At 35.0% G+C, this 21,799-nt stretch overlaps 1 protein-coding gene across 9 annotated transcripts in view; it reads right to left on the reverse strand.

Moving 5' to 3' along the window:
- Window positions 1-21,799, reverse strand: part of CSNK1A1 (casein kinase 1 alpha 1) — a 38,462-nt gene that overhangs the window by 12,976 nt on the left and 3,687 nt on the right. For 5 of the 9 annotated variants that reach the window (XM_081091036.1, XM_081091033.1, XM_081091035.1 and 2 more), the window contains exons 3-6: window positions 9,392-9,518; window positions 6,589-6,687; window positions 1,585-1,724; window positions 342-420 (exon numbers count right to left, since the gene is read on the reverse strand). In XM_081091036.1, coding sequence (XP_080947162.1) covers window positions 342-420; window positions 1,585-1,724; window positions 6,589-6,687; window positions 9,392-9,518 — 445 coding nt within the window. Of the gene's footprint in view, window positions 1-341; window positions 421-1,584; window positions 1,725-4,206; window positions 4,291-6,588; window positions 6,688-9,391; window positions 9,519-21,799 lie in introns of all 9 variants that reach the window. The other 4 variants (XM_081091031.1, XM_081091030.1, XM_081091029.1 and 1 more) reach the window with 1 other exon arrangement.

A 21,799-nucleotide genomic window follows, 5' to 3' on the forward strand; every position in this document is an offset into this window, starting at 1 on the left:
TAACTTCTATCCAGATAAAGCTTCTGGTTGCCAACAGGTACCTGGCTTCCTGTCTCCCAAAAAAGGTGTGTTCTTCAAGTGTGAATGTGGGATTCTATTAGCTTATTCTTACTGAAATGATCAGATTTTATTTCCCAATAAAAAGTAAAAATAAAGTAATTCCATTTTAGAACACCTCCTATTTGAAAGAGACTTAAAAGTTCATCCCCAATATTATTTTTACTCTTAAAACGAAAGAGGGGGTGTGGGATGGAGAGGGGAATAAAAGGGAAACATCTGTAATACTTTTAAAAATAAAGATAAATTAAAAAACAAAAACTGGTCATTTGAGTCTGGTTTACCTTTAATCCTTGCCATGGCAGGCTGGTTCTATTAAAATACATCAAAACATATCCTAATGATTCCATGTCGTCCCGGCGACTAGAAAAGAAAATGTAAATTTATAAGCTGAAATTATTATGAAAAACGTGAAAGAAAGGTACACAGAAGAATTTTGTCAAGTGAGGAGAGAGCAATTTGGTGTCTTGTACAAGGTACATAGTTAAGATAATAAAAAAGTTCATTAATGGGTTACTTCTAAATAAAACTCATAGAATCCCAACGTAATTTTTAGAGAAGAGCAAAAAGGATTTAGCTAAACAACTTTCCAAACCAAAGAGCAGAACTCTTGTAAAGTTTTGCAGAACCTCATAACTTTATCGAGGCTGAAATAAATTAACAATGTAAACCTAATTAAACATCTATATGATCTCTCTCTCTCTCTCTCAACCCTTGAACAACACAGGTTTGAAATGCAAGGCTCTACTTATATGCAGGCTTCTTTCAATTGACCACATTCAACAGACCAGACCCAGAGCAGTTCAAACCTGACTTGTTCAAGGGTCAACTATCACATACATACATACATTCAGACAGAGCTATATATTTAAGAACTGGTAATACTTTGACCTATAGAAAATGTGAAATCAGTTTAACCCAGGGTATTCAGATATTCATGGATATTTTCTAAGCTTGCTTTAAGGAGCAAAAAATGATTTATAAAAGATGGAGAACATGAAAACCTAGAACTCAAGCCAAGAAACAGCAGAGATTATGAAGATTTATTCAAACTAGATGCTATTAATTTATGGTATGCAAGAGTAGGACAGAAGATGATCCACCAACCCCTTTTGGTTCATTAGTACTCAGATAACATTTTCCTTGTAAAAATAACTTATAGTCTTCCCCAAAACTCAACTTGTATCACTAAAACATAAAAGCTCAAGATCATCATTAAGAAAATGAAGTACTATCTTCAGCTGCAAATATAAACATCATGATAAAATTGCATTTTGCATCTAACTTTTCACCATGCAGTATTTTTCTTCCCAAGGAATTACCTTCAACAAAGAAAACAAAAAGGCCTCATTTAATTGGCTTCTCTGCACTGGCTAAAGCAGCAGGTAAAAGATTTAATAAGCACCCTTCAAATCCTCAGCCAAGAGATATCTTTAGATACTCTAAGAAACTAACTGAAATATTTAAAAAAACACATTAATGGCTTTTGCTATGAATTTTATTAACACATTCAACTGTCAAACTCACCTCTGTTCAATACCAAGATGTGCATTGATGCTAGCATATCGGGCAGTGCCAGTGAGATTTTTATCTTCTCTGTATGGTATGTGTTGCCTTGTCCTGTTGTCTCTGTACTTTTTGGCCAAACCAAAATCAATAAGGAATAACTTTAAAAGAAAATAAAAAGACATTATTAGGTTTCTACCTTGTTCAATTAAACTATTTTATTCATTAAATGGCATCTACTTTCTTTGTTCAAATATATCAAAGTATCATAAGTAGAACAGATATCATGAACAAACGTAACACTCCAATAAGCTTTTATTAGTCCTCATCAATAAATCAAGTTTAAAAAAATAGTTAGGTCAAGTGTTTGATTCTGTCAACTGAACAATTTCACAGGCTCAGTTCATTCCACACCCAGAGGCCTGTGTGCTGTGTGCCATAATGGAACCCGATATCCAGGTACTATTGGTAAACAAGACAGCTCTCAAAGTTTGATATTAACAAGAAAAACCAACATTTTTATTAACAAATATAAGCATTTTTTAAACAATCAGAAGCTGATGTGCAATTCAATAACCACACACTTTCTCACAACTAAAAAGACTGCTTTAGAAACTGTTCACTAGAGTATTTTTCCTTCCACAACTCTAACGGATGAAATGTAATGAAGAAAACAAAAAACATTCAAACACTATCTTCTTAAACATCTCAATCATTGGTATCAAAACAAAATACTACAAAGCAAATCAATTTAAAAATTTCTCTTGTAAAATCTAAGTCAGGAAAAGTAATGTCACTGCCAAACAAAGGTATCCTATTTTAAGAGCAAACAACTGAAAGAAAAACTACTTAAAAATTTAAAAAAGTTTTTAAATCTCTTGGTAATTCATCATTTTCTGAGATCTATTAAGCATCTTTAGTAGCTTTCTATGCTTTGAATTAAAAAATGAATGTAAACATATAATGGAAGTATATACATGAAACCACATGATACCAAGGATACAAACAGCCGCAAGTATGTAAAGGTAGAACAAACAAGGAAGTCAGTATTTAGTAAGTCATAAGATAATGCATTTTTATAGGTTTATATATGCAAAGAGAAGCCTAATCTCTTTGCTGAGTCAAGCAAAACTGTGGGTTTTAAAAATATGTATGTTCTAAGTAAAATTTCTTCCTGTGTTAAAGAATACAGCATGATTCTTCAAAGGCATGTGGAAATGAGTTAATGTTGGATATACTGGGATAACTCTATTCAGTAGAGGTGCATTTTCTTCAGAAACACTACTGCCAATTTTAGTTTTTAGTACATGCAGCAATTTCTCCTAACCAGGGGTCACATTACCCTGCCCTTCCAAAGACTTAACAAAGTCACTTTTCCTCACAACCCAGCTAATCTATAGAGAATATAAACAATTAAAAAAAATTAATGGAAATTATTAAATAATTATGGTACAAAATATAAGTAAAATGTGTGAATTAATGAATACGTAAAAAAGGAGAACCAAATTTGCCTTACAATGTGCCTCACACACTTATAACACTTCCCTCTTTCCCCAACCAAACCTAGTCACCACAGTTGGTACTACTTCTTTGTCCATGAATAAAAATAAATGTAAATTTATGAAACCTTTGTGACAGCAAGAGAAGGTGGCCCCTAAAATAATGCTGGGTAGTATGCACAAAAATTACATATCACTCAGATGATGCATGTGGTAATTAGGGAACTACAACATATGCTCACATATAAAATACAACTTTCTTTTTTAAATTACTCATGGCAATACTTCCTTCTCAGTGTATCTTAAATTGATAAAGACTCATTTGCTCTTGAGCTTCAAAATTTACCTAAATTTTATGATTAAAAAAACTATTATTTAAATAGAAAAAAACCCACCCATTTCCCCTTGTTTGTCTGAAAATTCATCCAGTAAGAAACATATTTAATATCTACAAATGTAAAAGATTGTAAAGAGTTCTGTTTACATTTTAAAAAGTTAGAAAATTACGAGGGTGTTTATCTAGACTGCCAAACACTAAATCATCAGATTATACTTTCACTTAATTTGTGTGTTATTAATGGCAATTGTTTAATTATGTTATTGTTATATTGTTAGAATGCAATGTCTTCTATTTCCAGAGCATATGTTCTTACTGAGGTAAATCAATTCTAGAAACAGTAGAACTGAAATCTGACCTACACTTACCTGAAGGTCATTAGGGAAGGAGAAGAGAGTCAAGGCATAATATATTCACCATTCAGTACTGATTTATTTCATGCACTGAGTTATGCAACTCCAAATACATTTTTAAACTAAAAAGTCTATTTCAAGTTTATCACCAAGTAAAGAATTTCCATACTAGACTAACATATTATTTCCTTACATGGATGTTAGGGATCTAAACATAATCCTGTTTTCATTAGGTTTTCTCTAAACTTTAGAAGTTTAAGCGAAAGCCACAAAGAAACATCTTAGTAATGTTATGTTTGCCAAGTATGTCTGAATAATGCCAACGTAAGAGGTGCTTGAGAAAGATCTACATTTTCCAGAATTAAAACAAAACAAAAATAATCAAAATAAAACAATAAAAAAAGAAAAGCACATGAATTTGGGATTGAGTTTGGAATAGGAGACAGTTTCAGACCTGGTTTAATCCTGAGAAAGATGGGTCCTGAGAAGTACTAACAGTCATGCTTCTTTTCCTCTTCCCCACTGGAGATTCTAAACACTAAACAGACAATAGAGGGTGGCAGTGCATCAAACAGTATTGCTTACATTGCAACAATGGCCGGCGCAGACAGGCAACACCGAGGCATTAGAGAAAGAACAGGGTAGCCAAATGCCATCCTTCTTCCACCAAGCACTGAGCTTCTCAGTTTTCCAAATAAGAATCACATGATCAAGAACATTTGAATTCTGGAAAATACTCAGGTTTTTTAATGCCGCTATAATGTGTCACTGCCTGAAACAGGGATAGCAATGGTGACATTTGGCTCTTTAATTTTTTAATCAAAAATGGGGAATTTGGATTTGTAATCTTTAGTACCATAATCTGCCCTTCTCTCCCCAAAAATTATACAGGGGGGAAAAAAATCTTCAGTAAGGAAGAGGTAGAAGGCATTTAGTCACCTTAAAATTTATTTTCATAAGCATGCAGGGCTGATTACTGGAAGAGATGAGCAAATTCACTAAGATTGGAGTGGCCACTCCTAAACATCAAATTCAGAACAATTTTCAAAATAATAAATTTTACTTGAAAAGTCAACCTCAAAAGCCCCCCAAAACTATGTTTTCCAATTAATAGAAAACTACTAGAACAAGCTGACCAAAGAATACAGTCTCATACTACTGGCATTTTTCAAACTACAATACAGAAAACACTGGAAACCAACTACATAAACAAAACACTAGTCTAAAATGTTCAAGAACATTTAGAATTTGAGTCTTAGCTAAGTTAAAACACTGTGCTTCTTCTACCCTAGGGGCTCTCTGAATCTGTGTAACAGCAAGTAGCTCCACAGTATCCTATTTAATATCTCTAAAGAGGACACAAAATCCTAAAGATTTTCATCGCTGGGCAATTTGGACTTTCTAACACAACTGTGTAATTAACAAGCTATTTGTAAAGGGGGAGGGGAGGAAGCAAAGAGGAATTACTAGATCATAATTTCGTTTAAGGCAAAAAACCATGCCCTGCAATATCAATACAGATCACATGAGGATAACAGATCTTGGGGGGGGGGGGGGGGCAGGGAAAATGGGGTGGGGGCTGTGAAATGCCCAAAAGATTAGGGTCAAACTGACAGAACTGCCCCAAAATTAAGACCAGTAAATTCTTTCAATTACATTACCAGGTTTGGCAATAACAATTTAGAACCTGGATGCTCCAAAGAGAGAAGCAATATAATATTTAAAAAGAAAAAAAACGATGATGCAGTTTGGGAATGTCAAGGTAAGTTATACATAGATTTAAACACCTTTATTTTTTAAATATTTAACTCAGCTTCCAACAAAAAAAATTTAGTTTCCTAAAACTTGGTCAGACCAGCATTAATGTCTCACACATTAACAAATAACACCAGTTCTAATGGTAATAGCTCCAAGTTGGCATTCATACAGGCAAACAAAGGTAAACATATATAGCTAGACCTAAAACACCAAACATTTCTTAATGTTTTAATAAATCAAATGGGAATCTTCCTTCCAAAAACATAACAAAAAAAAAACTTAAAAAAAACCAAAAAGCCTCCAAGTTGTCCTGAAGTTGAGAATTTCTATCAGATCATTAGATCACAATATGCTTAGTGTATTGCCAATGCTGCCTGTCTGCCCGAGCTCAACATTGAATCAATCGATAAATAAAGCAATTCACTCAAGACACTACTAATTGCAGAAAAAGTTAACACAATTTAGTTTCTAACTGCAATCATGCGTCACTAGCTAAAACCCAATCATCCCCCAAAAGTTCAACAGCTCTGAGACCCCAATGAACACTAATTTTGTTGTATGAATATTCATTCCACTTAATATTTTCCTTTGAAAGGGGGAGAAGGGATAGAGAATCCGCCCCACTTGGCACCCAAAAAAATGTCAACTACTTTGAAGCAGGCCCAAAAGTTATCCTTTTGAATACAGAAATCCAAGGACTGAAGAATGCTCATTATCAACCATGCTCAGTCAGCAAATGTCAACACCATGGTTTCCACGCTGGCACAAGCACATATGAATATAAAGTAGCTAAAACTGTTCAACAGTTCAGTAACAGATTATTACATTTCATTATAAAGCCCCTGGGAATTTTATATTTCATATAAATAACTAACCTTGGTTGGGTAAGTTGGAGAAAATTTATTTCAAGTTACTAAGTTAATAAGAGTTAGCTGATATTCTTCTAGTTAGTACAATATTTTAAAGCAATTATCAATAGCAAATTAAATTTACTATGACTTTTTAAAAAACGCAAGTTTACCAAAGCAATTCTTGGAGTTTTTACTCTGTTCTTTCATGCAAAGAACATTTGACTAACCTTATTACAGTGACGCCCAATACCCATTAGGAAGTTATCTGGTTTAATGTCTCTGTGTATAAAATTCTTTGTATGCACATATTCAATTCTACTGATCATCTGGGGAAAGAAAAAGGGAAGAGAAAATTGAGTCAAGCGATTTGAATTAGATGATAAAAGCTATAAATTGTTATTGTTTTAAATTGAAATAGAAGCACTTTATTAACTTTATTCTTGTTTGCTTATTTATTTTTAACTACACATATTCAAAACATTCCTGGAAGTTGGTAGCATACAAAATAAGCATATGACTTTATATAAATGAGGCCATATACATGCTGGATTTCCTTTTCTTTCTTTCTTTTTTTTTAAACATTTTTTGGATGCCCCCATTTTTTCCCCCACACTAATATAATCATATTCAAAATCTGAATTATTAACATGCCATCTGACAAGTTTTTCTTGAAATTCTATCAAGTCAAATGGTGTAGGTCTTACAAATATTCTGTGGTATAGATACGTTTTCCCCAACCATCCCCAACTCACAGTATTACTATTTCCCTACTGTAAGCAATAATTATATTAATAAACTTAAATATGCTACCTACTAGTGCTTTTATTTCTATGGGCTCTAAGTTCCACACAATTTCAGGGAGAGTTGCTGGGTTAAAGGGTATTTTTCATTTTGATAGGTACCTTTTAAAATAGGTTATTAACAATTCATTTTTCGACTAGGAGTATATGAGAGTATTCTTTTATCCCACTAGTAAAGTGATTTCAGTTCTAAATTTTGCCACTTTGACAATTATCCCCTAACACTTAGTTTGGAAATCTGTTCACTTGTACTGATCATTTCAATTTACTATTCTATAAACTATCAATATATATATTTTTGTCCATTATTCTTTTGACTTGTTCTTTTCTTGTCAATTTTTCAAAAATTCTTTGTATGTAACAATCTTTTATCTGTAATTTGTTATGTAAATAGATTTACATTTTTCAACAACCTGTCTTTTGACTATTTATGATATCTCTTCTAAAACAGTTTTAACTTCAAATGATCAAATATGTCTACCTATTCTGTAAGAGATACTTAGAAATTGTTTTATTTGACAATGTTTGCCATAGCCAGACTGCCAACATTATCCTACCCATGTTCTTGCTCTTCTCAGTAGTACGTGTCAAGATTCTATTTTTTTTATTTGTCCTAATTTTCCCGAGTTTTTATTACTAGGAATATAAAGATTCTAAAACTTACTCATTTACATTGACAAATGTCTTTTGAAGCCAAATCTGGAATCTCTGGCTTACACTGTTTACTCTCAAGGAAGTAGATACATGCAATGTCCAAGTACCACCTTGTTTATTAAGGAATTAAACAAACCACTTGGCTCACTTAATGTACACATTCGTCCTAGCTAATAATACCCTTCATTAAACTGTGACTATTAACTCACTAGGAAAACACTGGGGGAAAGACAATGGCACAAACTTTAGACTAATTCGAGTGTTGCCTATCATCAAGACTTAGCTGGTACCTGCTAAAACAAATGCTTTTCTGCATCCTGAATTATTCTTTATCCTTCTCAACCAGTGTACCCAGAATATACTTTTATCACAGAACCTAGAACATTGTATTTTTCCATTTTTCTCTAATACTGGTAAACTCTAAGCTCCTAGAAGGAACTAGTTATGTTTTTTCATACCCCTCTCCCCCCAGTGCTAATTACAGTAGCAGGCCCTGAAATGTTTCCTTATAAATGCCTATGTGTTCCTGAGGCTATAGAATATAAAACTTTTATTAGGATTCACTTACATGTTAGTTCAAACATATTAAAAGGCTGTAAACTTTTTAATGTTTGAGCATATAATATGCCAAAAAAAGAACACTGTACTTTACTAATATGTTAAACTTGGGGAATATCAGGCGCTGATTACAAAAAAAGTGAGCACTACTTTCTAATCCTTTGTATTTTTCCTAAAATTCCACCTCAAATGCTAGTTCTGTTTATCATCTCATTTTACTTTCTTATGATATCTGATCTAAATTTTTAAAATGTTTTTCTCTTCCACAGCCATTTTACACATTAAGTTAACTTGACCCAATTCCAACAGTTTCCTGCCCTTAAAGGTATCCTGACCAAAATTAAAAATTATATGTATTACCTGTTTCCATAAGGCTTGTTCTGACTCTATTCTCATATCTTAAAATTCTTTAAAACACATCTTCTTTCTTATAAAAAGAAAAACCTAAGCTCTGGCTTTAAAACAATTTAATCTAACACCAGCCAATGCATAGATCGAATTCATGACACCTCAAAAAATTCCAACTTTGCTTAAATTCTACCAATGGCTGAGTTTCCATCACTTCGAAAAACATCTATTTGGCCAAAAAAAATAAAAAGTAAAAAATAAAAAAATTGACTTTAGTGCCTTCTTTATTAAAATATAGCTTTCATAAGGTTCCAGACATAATACATAGAATTCAATCTGTTTAATTTAGCCAAAATTTCAATATGTACATTTACTTATATTTATATACTACACTCTGAACCCTTTCTTCAAACAAAATCTTATAAGGAAACTTGCTACATTCAACACTAAAACAAATGCACTTCATCTGATGGAGCACCATGAAAACTACTAGTCTAGAGGTGAGTAGTAAACCAGCATAATCCATTTTTGTCCTATACTGATCGGAAAACATCTACAAGTCATATCAGAGTAGTACACTTGAATGAGTACATCCTCCTGTTTATCTTATTTGCTGATCCTAAAGTTAAACAGTGGTGAACAGTCATATTCTCATCAAAATTTCACATACCTGGTCAGCTAACATAAGTACAGTTTTCATTGTGAACCTTCTTGAACAGAAATTGAAGAGGTCTTCAAGGCTGGGTCCAAGAAGATCCATGACTAGCACATTGTAGTCTTTTTCCTGACCATACCACCTAACAAAACAAAAAGGAAAAAGGAAAAGCAAAGACATTATGAAAAGCTGATTATCACTTAATATCACCAAATTTTTTTATATTCTTAAACCTTAAGAATACGTTTTCCCTCTCTGGTTCAGATGATAAAGGCACTGAGTAAGCACACTGTTGAACACAAAGTAAGGGTAAGGTGACCTTTCTTCTGTCAAGTGACCTCATTGTCCTATTAAGACAAGTCTTGCCTGGCAGACTTAACACCCCTCTTATAGGACAGCTCAAGTCTATACACATCTGCCACTGATTCCTGTGGCCTTGGGCAAGTTCTTTAATCTCACCTGGTCTTACTTTCTAATTGAAGAAATGAAGAAGACTATGCATATTAGTCATTTCAAAACATTTCAGAAAGCAAAGATCCCTAATATGTCTTATCCCATTCCCCACCAAATATTTAATCAATAATTACTTATTCTATTTCTTTAAAGGAGTCACATTTTTTGCTGTTTCAGATTACAGGTAATTAACCAGTATTACAACAAAGATGAAACTCGTTTTTAATGGGAATCATGTTTTCCTTATCCCATGCTGTATTGTGGAAAAATTTGTCCCCAATAACTCTGCTAATTTCAGAGACTTCAAGGACTTGGAATCACTTCAATAAATGATTTCAAGTTTCTATCTATACTTATAGTAGGTTACTATGCAAATTGGCCAGGACGCTGTCAGGACCGTATCAGCAGGAGAGTGGGGCAGCGAGTTACATGCGGCGGAGGGCCACTAGTATGACTATGATTCTGATAAGAGTACTTTCCTAAACAATCAACATTATTCCCCTAACCCGTGTGGCTCAGACCCAGCTGTTTGGAGCATCATCCCTTGACCAGGTTTGATTCCTGGTCAGAGTACATACCTAGATTGTGGGTTCAGTCTCCAGTTGGGACGTGTGCTGGAGGCAACCAATTGATGTTTCTCTCTCTCTCTCTCTGATCAATAAAAAAAGTAAAAACTAAAAAACAAAAGTTCATGTTCCTTTCTATACTTTAGCTTCAACTGTTCTTGAAAACTTGATACATGAATAACTGCCATCAAACACAGAAGGAATTCACTTCACACCATATTTGCAGAAATAGGTATCCTGATGGGGAAAGAGTTTCTGCTTAAACTTGAAGAAATCTTGCCTACTAAGCCTAAGAAAAGTAACAGATGTGGCTATGGCAGAGTTGATCTGCCCTTACTGTACCCAAAACTGTTACCTACAATAAGTATCCACTTAACATTGCCAGCAGATTCTGTGACTTTACGCAAAAATTAAGCAAAACAAAATATGACATTTTAACTCTTGATATAAACAAGAGTTAAGTTCCTACGGTATCTCATCAATGTTTTAACAAAATGACATTGAACAAAACATTATTTGAGAACCTGCTGTACAAGAATTTCTACAATTTTCCCTTTTCCTTCCTTATTTTCCATATGGGAATTTAACACTTCACATTCCTCCAAACATTTACTTGAAGGAAAAGCTCGCAGTGGTGAAAGAGGAAGAAGTGAATAAAACGTAAGGAATAATAATAATCTTAAAAGGTAAATGATGAACAAAGTGAATAGGTTATGTTCTCCTTCCCTTTTTTTCCTCTTCCATTACTTAATTGCAGCGGTAAATTTGAGCTAGAGAGCTGCCAGGAACTTCCAAAATCAGTTCTTGCCACTATAAATGCCCAATAATAAAAACTGTAGCAAAATCTACTTGCTGTTTCCTGGAGGGTGAGGTTTTGGGCAGGAACCAGCCCTCAGAGCAGAGCGTGGAAGTGAAATGATTTGTAATGGATCTAATGTTGAAGCTACCTTTGGAAATACTATATCTAAACATGCAATTCTTTGTCCAAAAAATGAGCATGTTCAAAAATTAAATGAAGAAAATTTGGGTATACTCGATGGAGATTTTCACACATATTTGAGTGATGATTCCATTGATTCCACAGATGATGCTGAAAAGGAAAATTTTACCATCGAATTTCTTAATTCTCCTCCAAATTTCTCCTTTGGGAGTGCCGTGTCATAAATTAAAATTGAAAGTGGGTGCAATCATCATGCTATTGAGAAATCTCAATAGTAAATGGAGTCTTTGTAATGGTATCAGATTTATTATCAAAAGATTATGACCTAACATTATCGAAGCTGAAGTATTAACAGGATCTGCAGAGGGAGAGGTTGTTCTGATTCCATGAACTAATTTGTCCCCATCTGACACTGCCTCCCATTTAAATTAATTCGACGATGTTTCCCGTGATGCCAGCATTTGTGATGACTATTAATAAATCACAAGGGCCGAAACCGGTTTGGCTCAGTGGATAGAGCGTCGGCCTGCGGACTAAAAGGTCCCAGGTTCGATTCCGGTCAAAGGCATGTACCTGGGTTGCGGGCATATCCCCAGTAGGAGATGTGCAAGAGGCAGCTGATCGATGTTTCTCTCTCATCGATGTTTCTAACTCTCTATCTCTCTCCCTTCCTCTCTGTAAAAAATCAATAAAATATATTAAAAAAAATAAAAAAAAAAATAAATCACAAGGACAAACTCTAGACAAAGTAGGCATATTCCTACCTGAACCCATTTTCGCAGATGGTCAGTTATATGTTGCTTTCTCTTGAATTTGAAGAGCATGTGACGTTACAGTTAAAGTTCTAAATACTTCATCACAAGGGAAATTAGTCAAGCACTCTGAAAGTGTTTTCACTCTTAATGTGGTGTACAGGGAGATATTAGAATAAGCTTAATCACTTTATCAGTCATTATTTGCATTACTGTTTTTATATCATGTTTCTGTTGTTTTCATATCATGTTTTTGTCATTTTTATATCATGCCTCTGTTGTTGTTATATCTTTTTACTGTTTATTAATAAATTTATATATTATTTTCTTAATATATTTTACTAATTTCCTTTCATCTCTCACACTTATATTATAGAGAAAGGGCAAATAGCAATATTAAAATATCTCCGTTCATTAATTCCCTTTTTTAAAAAAAATATTTTATTGACTTTTTACAGAGAGGAAGGAAGAGGGATAGAGAGTTAGAAACATCGATGAGAGAGAAACATCGATCAACTGCCTCCTGCACACTCCCCACTGGGGATGTGCCTGCAACCAAGGTACATGCCGTTGACCAGACTGGGACCCTTAAGTCTGCAGGCTGATGCTCTATCCACTGAGCCAAACCGGTTAGGGCAATTAATCCCCTTTTTAATGTGCACGGATTTTGTGCACCGGGATACTAGTTTTAGTATAAACCTAATTTATTCATATTATTAAGAAAGAGAACTTATTCTATACAAGAATACCAAATCCAGAAAGAGTGAAGGCAGTGAGGGAAAAGCACAAAAAGTCAAAGGCAAAAGGGAAAGCATAAATCAACTCTCATAAGACCACATCTCCTCTGCATATCAGCAGATATGCACCAATGGCTTGCTGACAAAGCTGCAATCCAAGCCCAAATCCAAACCTGAAATGTAAAAGACACACATTCATACTTTATATATTCATGCAATTACTTACACATAATTTCACAAACACTTTTTGAGAAGTGCTTTAAAATAAGCCTTAACAAAATACTCTGCAAAATAAGCCTTAACCAAATACTCTTATAATAATTAGAAATGAGAATCAGATGAGCTTTAAAAATAAAAAAAATCAAGTTTTTTTGCCCGGCCAGTGTGGCTTAGGGGTTGAGCTTCCACCTATGAACCAGGAGGTCACGGTTTGATTCCTAGTCAGAGCATATACCAGGGTTGAGGGCTTGATCTCCAGTGGGCGGTGTGTAGGAGGCAGCTGATCAATGATTCTCTCTCATTATTTTTTTTTTTAAATATATTTTATTGATTTTTTACAGAGAGGAAAGGAGAGAGATAGAGAGCCAGAAACATCGATGAGAGAGAAATATCGATCAGCCGCCTCCTGCACATCTCCCACTGGGGATGTGCCCGCAACCCAGGTACATGCCCTTGACCGGAATCGAACCCGGGACCTCTCAGTCCGCAGGCCGACGCTCTATCCACTGAGCCAAACCGGTTTCGGCGATTCTCTCTCATTATTGATGTTTCTATCCCTCCCTCACTGAAATAAATAAAAATACATTTTAAAAAATAAATCAAGTTCTTATTGGGTATTTTTCTCCTTCTTGCTTAGTGTATAAGACATATCCACTATTCTCAATGTGAAGATAAATCAGCCATAAAAATAGCTTAAAAGTAAATGTTTCAAAGGCATTTCCCCCCCCCCCCCCGCCCTCCATGGAATAACCATGCATTTCTAAAATAATTAGATCTTCCTGCTTTGTGTATGTCGGTTATACTTCCTTTTGATCTCAAGAAATGTATAATAGAGCTTATTTTTCTAAAGCTAACACCTCATACTCTCCCCATCTGTGCTTTCCACCTGTCTAACTCATCCAGACATTATTATACACAGATTAGAAACCAGGAACAGTCTTCTGTTTATCTGAATCCTATTTATTCAATTTCTACCTTCACCTCTATATTTCCTATTTCTATTCTGGAAGCTTTTAACTTCTATTGAAAAAAAAAAAAAAGGTGCCTTAAGGTCTTAAGAATATGCTAAGAGAAGGCAAGGTCCACTTCTTTGTTCTCATCTCCTTTCCCCTAAACCCATATCCAGCCTAAGTCTAGTTTAAAATATTAAGACACACATAAAAACAGAAATGTAAGATGATACATTCAGAAGTCACTGGGGCCGACAAAAAATGTTAACATAAAATGTAGAAAACCAAAACATCACGGGAACAAAATTTGTCCAAAGAAGCCTCATGAAAATGATCTGTTACACTCAGATCCTGAAGAAGGGACAACATTCTGAAAGGGAAGGTAGAAAAGGGCATGCTAGACAGGGACAAGAACAGACCTACTGAAGGAGAGTCAAGGTGGCTGATAGCTTCGGGCTGTAAAGACCTTTTAAATTTTATAAATAACTGGGGGAATTATCAAGAGTGTGGCTGGAACTTAATATAATTAAATCAATATTTTAGGGTTAGCCTTGGCATCAGAATGCAATATGAAAATAGAAAGGGAAGGAATGACAGTGGCATGGGGAACCAACTAGACATGTTATACTACAGTTGGAGATTTGAGGCCAGGTTTTTTTTGGAGGATTCTCTATAAAAATGGAAATATCTTAGAAATGACTAAAATAAACAAACAAATAAATAAATAACGTGTTGCTATGAGACCTAAGGACTTCCCAGAGCAACAAATCAGTGTAATTTTCATAAGTATGCAGTTCAGATTAAAACACCCAATTATGTTCCATTCCTATGACTAGGACAGTAACAACAGAAATAAAATGTATTTTTTTAATGTAGGTCTTCCCCTTTAAAGTATCAACTTGATAGGTGTAATGGTTAATTTTATGTGTCTACCTGACTGCATTAAGCGAAGCTAAGTAAACCATTATTTTGGGGTGTCAGTGACAACTACCACATGAGTCAAGAATGACATTTGAATGACAGACTAAATAAAGAAGATCATTTTTCCCAAGGTGAAGGGCCTGAATAGAACAAAAAAGGTGGAGGAAGGGAGAATTTACTCTCTTCATGATATCCATACCCCTGGTTTTCAGGCCTTTAGGCTTAGACTAGAATTAAACTGGTTTTCCTAGGTCTCTAGCTTGCAGACCAACAGATCACAGGATTTATCTCCATAACTGTGTGATTCAATCCCTCCTAATCCCTTTCAGTATACCTATATATAATCCATTGGTTTTGTTTCTCTAGAAAATCCTAACACACACAAAAAAGAAAATCCTAATACAATAGAGGCAGACACTATATCTGTCTTGTTCACAACTCTATAGTTCCAGAATCCAGCACAATGCCTTATATACAGGAAATGCTCAGTAACATTTGCTGAATTAGAGAATGAAAAACCAAGTAAGAGGCTGTAAAACACTAAGTGCTTGATTTGACAGGTAAGGAAAACAAAAGGAATGCAGAATATTCTCTGCACTGAAAGTTTAAAGGCAAAAGCAAGCACCTATTCACGTTTGATTCAAATAAGCCAAATAATTATACAAGTTTAAAAGTTAAAGTTTTAATAGGCAAATGTCTTTCTTTTCCAATGCCGTTTATCTTCTCATCTTTAGGTTATTCATGTCAGTCCTCAGTGAACAATTAAAAAGTATGAGCTCTGAGTCAGTACCATAATATACCATAAAATGTAGCATCTACATTTTCAAGATCCTGTCTCTTAAGTTTACTCTTGACATCATCATCCAAACTGCTCTCAGAACATACCACTGAGTCAACTAAATATATTTAGTAAATGTATATTTACTAAACATCATTATATACTGGGCTTCATTCCATAGCAAAACCCCAAACCTTTTAAAAATCTCATTTCCTGTCTGTTTCTTGGATGTATATTACCTCTTCCTAACAACTGGCTTCTTCTGACTTCAATAGCCCATTATCCCAACTCTCCCCTTGATAAACTCTGAATTCCACCAGTCATTCTCAATTTACTTTCTCTGCTATCTCTTCTACCCTAATCTTGCTCGGATCTACCCCCAGTCCTAATTCCCTGGCCTAAGTTTAGTTCTGTATTTTCTGCTACTAACTTAACTATATAAATGAGCGAAACTTGGGTTACTCTGTCACTTTAAACTCAACATGTCTTTTCATAAAAGCCACCTAAGGGACAGAATAGTCTGTGTAGGGAATCAAAGTTTTGCCACCCCAAACTATAACTTTGGAAATACTGATTTAAGCTGGTTATTAAAAAACAAGACTCCGAATTAACCTTTCACTCTCCCCGTTACCTGCCTACAGAAATGCAGATAGAAACTCCTGCTTAAAGGAAGGAAACATATGCTTAGCATCATAATATGAAATGTGGCAGAGTGGGAGAAACCTAGCAATGCCTGTTTGAACTTTCTTCTGTGTTGTTTCTGGGTGGCCAACAGGTATTTGTTTACCATCTTTGCTCTTTCTCATCCACCTGCAAATTGTGGGCTTTAAAATCTCAGGCCTCTGCCCCCATTTCTTTCTCCTTTGTCCGAAAGGGCATATACTGGTAAAAACCTCCACAGCCTAATGCTCCTTTGGGTCTCATATGTTTATAGCACCCCTGCACATACATCCACAATAAATTTTGGATATTTTCTCCTGTTAATCTCTCATGTTAACTCAGCTAGAACTTAGAAGGTAGGAGAAAAGTTATTTTTTTGGCCCCTTCCATTATCTGGCAGTATAGGGAAATTAACTTCCTGATGTTGCTGAACTAGAACGAAAATAAATTCCAAAATGTCAACACCACTGAGATGCTAATAGACACCTAAACTGATGAATGTCCACAACAGCAAGCCTTTACTGTCAAATTAATGGACACTGGCATTTAATGATTTGAATTCAAACCTAAACACGCTAGTTTACATTTTGTAAACTGGCTGCCAGTTAGTGAGTTCAGCTGAATATTTAAGAAATCCAATGTAATAAAAGCCTAATATGCTAAGTGTCCGACCGTCGTTTGACCAGTTGCTATGATGCGCACTGACCACCAGGGGGCAGACGCTCAGACAGGTAGGTCAGCTTGCTGCTGGGGTCCAGCTGATCGGGACTGGGCCAGATGGGCGGACACACCCTGGAACGGTCCTGTGGTCCCTACCCGGCCCCAATCGTGCACTGGGCCTCTAGTAGTAAATAATACAGAGATGCTGAATATTCCTGGTAGGAACTGGAGTTAATAATGCAGGTACTCCTAAAATTCTGTATGTGAGCCATAACTTTCTACAGGGCTCCATTAAAAAAGTAAATGCACATAGATAAAATGAATCATGCCTTCTCTTCCCCCAGCACTATTCTAAGAATCATAAAAGATACTTTCATCAACAAGACACAGTTCTTTCCCTCAAGAAATTTCTAGAATGCTTTCCTGTAGGAATGCATTTAAGAGAAAAGGAAAATGATTCACATATTGGTTTTCAGAAATCAAAGTATTTGATAGTATGAGATTACAGTGTACTTTCCAGTACTTTGTTTCCTGGTAGTATAGGGTTTCCTGAATTAATCTAATTCATAGGAGGTGGCAAGTAAGAATCCTTATCAATTTGTAGTTCTAAGAAAAAATGGGAGTCGGTGGGTGTAAACAGGGAAGCACTATCATTAATCTGTGAAATATGGTACAGTACAGTGGTTACTAAACTTTGCTGCACACCAGAGCTTTTATAACTTATGATGACTAAGTCATACCCCACATCAATTAAATCAAAACAAGTAGTTCAGGTTAGCTAGAAGCTAGGTGTCAGTATTTTTTAAAGTTCTCCAATATGCAGCAAAGTTGGGGAACCATTGGTATAATTGAAAGGCAGTAAAATCTATTCAAATAACATATTAGCTATGTGACTTGAAGCAAATGAACCACTTTGACTCACAATTTACATGAAAACCCAACTCAGAGGATTGTTGTAATGATTAAATAAGACCAGGACAATGCTTGAATAATGGGCAAGTATATATTTTTTCTTGCATGAAGACATAAAAAGGAATGTTTAGCCACAATGAAGTGAACCAACTACCCACTTATTTCAATAGCATTTATCAATGTGATGAATAAAAGGCAACCATACATTAAAGTAAGAACACATTATTACTACATCAGAGAATGAAAGAGGTATCTTTTATCCTTATCATCCCATCAATTTATATAATGCATTTTTAAAAAACCTCTTAAGACCTAGTTGGTCTTACAAAATCCCTTTTATAAATGAAAGCTGATATTACAAATTACAGTCTTCATTTCAGGTTCAAATCTATGACATCACAGACGGAATCCTAATTCTCATTGTAACTTTTCCCATTTTCCCTTTATATTGAGGATCAGAATATGCTAAACCTTTTTAAACAGCACTTCTGAAGTCCCCCATTAAAACAGTGCATTTCACTGATACCTTACAGATAAGAAGAAAAAAAAAGCAGTATTCTAGTTCTTCAAAAGAGTAAGGCAAAGAGCTCAACTGCTACTAAGCATTCACCACCCTACCTGATTATTTTATTAGGTAAATCTAACAGTATATTTCATGTCAATAAATATTACTAACCTGCAGCCCTGCATAAATAACATAAAGTTCAGAAAAAATAATATGTACCTGTAATCCAAAAGACCAACATATATATATATAAAAAAGGAACCTATATTGTCACAGAGCGTAGCTTTATTGAAGATTAGCAGTATTTTTAAAAAAATCAAATATTCTTTCTCTCAGTAGGGACTACACCAGTGCATGCATTTGTTAAAACCGAATCAGTGGCACATTAAAATCTGAACATTCACTCTGTAAATTACACCTCATTTAAAAAAAACCCCATTAAGACATGCATTAGTTCATGTTGTATGATTATTGGTCATTCAACATTTCAAGAACTACCTGAGATGGTAGTAGAAACAAAATAACAAAAATCATCATTTAAACTAGGTAATCATTCTATTATGAAAGCTATTAGTCCTTCAACATTTCAAGAACTACCTGAGATGGTATTAGAAACAAAATAACAAAAAGCATCATTTAAACTAGGTAATCATTCTATTATGAAAGCTATTAAGGTACTCATTTAACCTCAGAAAAACTTCTGTTAAACTCAAGGACTAATTTTAATATAAACAGAATAAGAGTAAAATACTCAATTTATAACATGTGCTTCAAATTCTAGTTTTGTTTTTATAGCATTCTTGACATTAACATTCTTACTATAAACATTGACAAATGAGAAAACCTTACTACCAGTAAATGCTGCTTTAGGTACAGCTTAAATATATTTTGAAACAAACTGATCTAACTCTAAAAATAAACCAAGGTAGTAAAATCCATGTACTATACTACACATGGGTTCACAAATATTTACTCCAATTTAAAATACAAAAAAAGTTTTCATCCTTCAACCCACAGATTGAAAAGGGAGAACAAAAATTATAAGCATCTAGTTAAACAATAATACAAGAAATCCATTTATAGAAGAGCTTTTCAGTTTCTCTGTATAAGGCCAATGCCATAAAGTAAAGGAGGCAAAGTATGGCTCTGCAGCATCAAATGAAAAGGTGTGGGGCATGTGAACTGGCATGACTTGACCTTGGCATAAAGTGAAAATGGTTCACAGGAAAATTCAGAGTTAGGAGACTCTAGTACCCCTCTGAAAGTCAACAGTCTAATTTGTATTATGAGGTGTTAGGCTGTATCTCTCAGGTCTCATCCAGTCAAAAATGCTACCTAAGCATCATTACATCATTCCATAACTAGGAATACATTATAAGCCAATATAAGTATCTTTAGTATACTGTGGATTCAGTTACCCTATGAGTTCAAATCACATTTCTCGTGCATTCAGTGATCTTTCTAATAAAGACATACCCAGTACAGATGTCACCTTTGTTCTCTGATAACAGCATTAGAATTTATTACAGGATATATCCTCAGTGCTAAAAAGCTAAGATTAAAATTTAAGCTGCTTTTAACACTGAAGAGGAAGGATTAATTAGTACTTTAAAAATATCTTCTATAATACTTGACATTCAGAGGGGGGAAAAAAGTTAAAAATACAAGGTAACAATTGTCCTGTGCCCCTCCCAACTTCTTTATTCATGATTTCCTTATAAAAGTAGATTTTACTAATATACTTCCATCTAAACAATAACCTGAGGTTTCCCTCACAGAGATGTCATTTTTAAGAATCTTTAGTGGAGTCTAATCCTATATAATAAAAGGCTAATATGCAAATCAGCCAAACGCTCAACGCAGGAGCTGCCCCCTGGTTGTCAGTGTGCTCCCACAGGGGGAGCGCCACTCAGCCAGAAACCCTGAGCTGGGCTCATGGCTGGTGAGCACGGGGAGCCGGCCTAAGCGGGCAGTCAGACATCCCCTGAGGGCTCCTGGACTGCAAGAGGGCATAGGCCGGGCTAAGGGACACCTCCCCCCCCCCCCCCCAGCATGAATTTTGTGCATTGGGTCTCTAGTTACTAAATAACATTCAAAGGTAAGATCTAAACATGACATCAAACTGTGATGAAATGGTTTCTAGCTTCTATTTGAAAACAAGTCTTAAAATGTCAGGGTTGAAATTTCTGAGATCAACTAGGCCAGTGACTTTAAGTAGGGAAACTTGTTCAAACAAATCCCTGCTCAAAAGCTCATATGCAAAACTTTTCCCAGAAGAGTAGGAAACCTTAAACCTTTCTGTCCAGAACTCTCCCACTCTAACAAAATTAGAAAATTACTAAGTTGGTAATAACCTTTTCATTTCACAGATCTAAGAAAATGATAGGCCCAAAGAGGTTAAGGCACTGACTAACCCCAGATTACTCAGTCTGCACATGGCAGATCTAGAGCTTGGTTATACCATAATTGTTTCTTTGGAGAACACATTAATTCAGAGTGTCACAAAGAAAGAGAGTGTTGTAACAGAAACACAGTAATTTTAATTGACCTCCCAGAGGCCAATTCACAAGGTCCAAGGATTTCAGTTTCTTAAAAATATCAAAAGACTGAATGTCATCCTCTCACTCTTGCTCTTTACACTGGATGCTATGTCTCTAGGTAACAATAGATACTTTAATAAGGTCCTTACTAGGTAAGGGGACCTGATTAGGCAGGTCTGCTATGTAGGTCAGGTAATTTGCAGCTCTTTTTTTCAGATCTATCAAAATATATTAAAGAAAATGGGGGTTAGGGGGTGTCAACATGTCTGAAACAATGGATAACATATAGATTGCCTTATTCAATCTAGCTAAACTAAAGTCAGTTTAATTCACTATTTACCAAATAAATATTGAGTGTATACAATATGTAGGTAATGTGGGAAAAAACTGCCACCCAAAGAAAGATTTATCTAAGTCTTTCTTAATCCTTACTGCTTCAGTGGAAAAACAATTTCCATACTTAAAACCAATGAACCACTTTTGTGTCTATGTACTGAACCTATCATTCCTAAAACAAATTTACTCGTTCCCCACCCTCATCCAATTACTACATTTCTGCCTGAGACTACTCCCAGAAGCCACACTCTATTCCTGGATGCCTGCCCCAACCAGTTCACCAAGCTCTGGTAGAGCCAGATCCTGAAATCCCATCTCCTCTCCCAGAAAGCCTTAACTTGAAAGCCAGGTTAATCTCTCTAGCTCTACCCACAGACAGTTTATAACTGCCACAACTCTCGGTACACATCTTATAATAGATGCCTATTAGTTTGTTCACAAGTTAATTTCCTTTAATCATTGCTTATTCAGTATATTAACCATTACTCTTGTTA

The sequence above is a fragment of the Myotis nattereri genome (assembly GCF_964212035.1).
Source record: "Myotis nattereri genome assembly, chromosome: 5".
Taxonomy (NCBI): domain Eukaryota; kingdom Metazoa; phylum Chordata; class Mammalia; order Chiroptera; family Vespertilionidae; genus Myotis; species Myotis nattereri.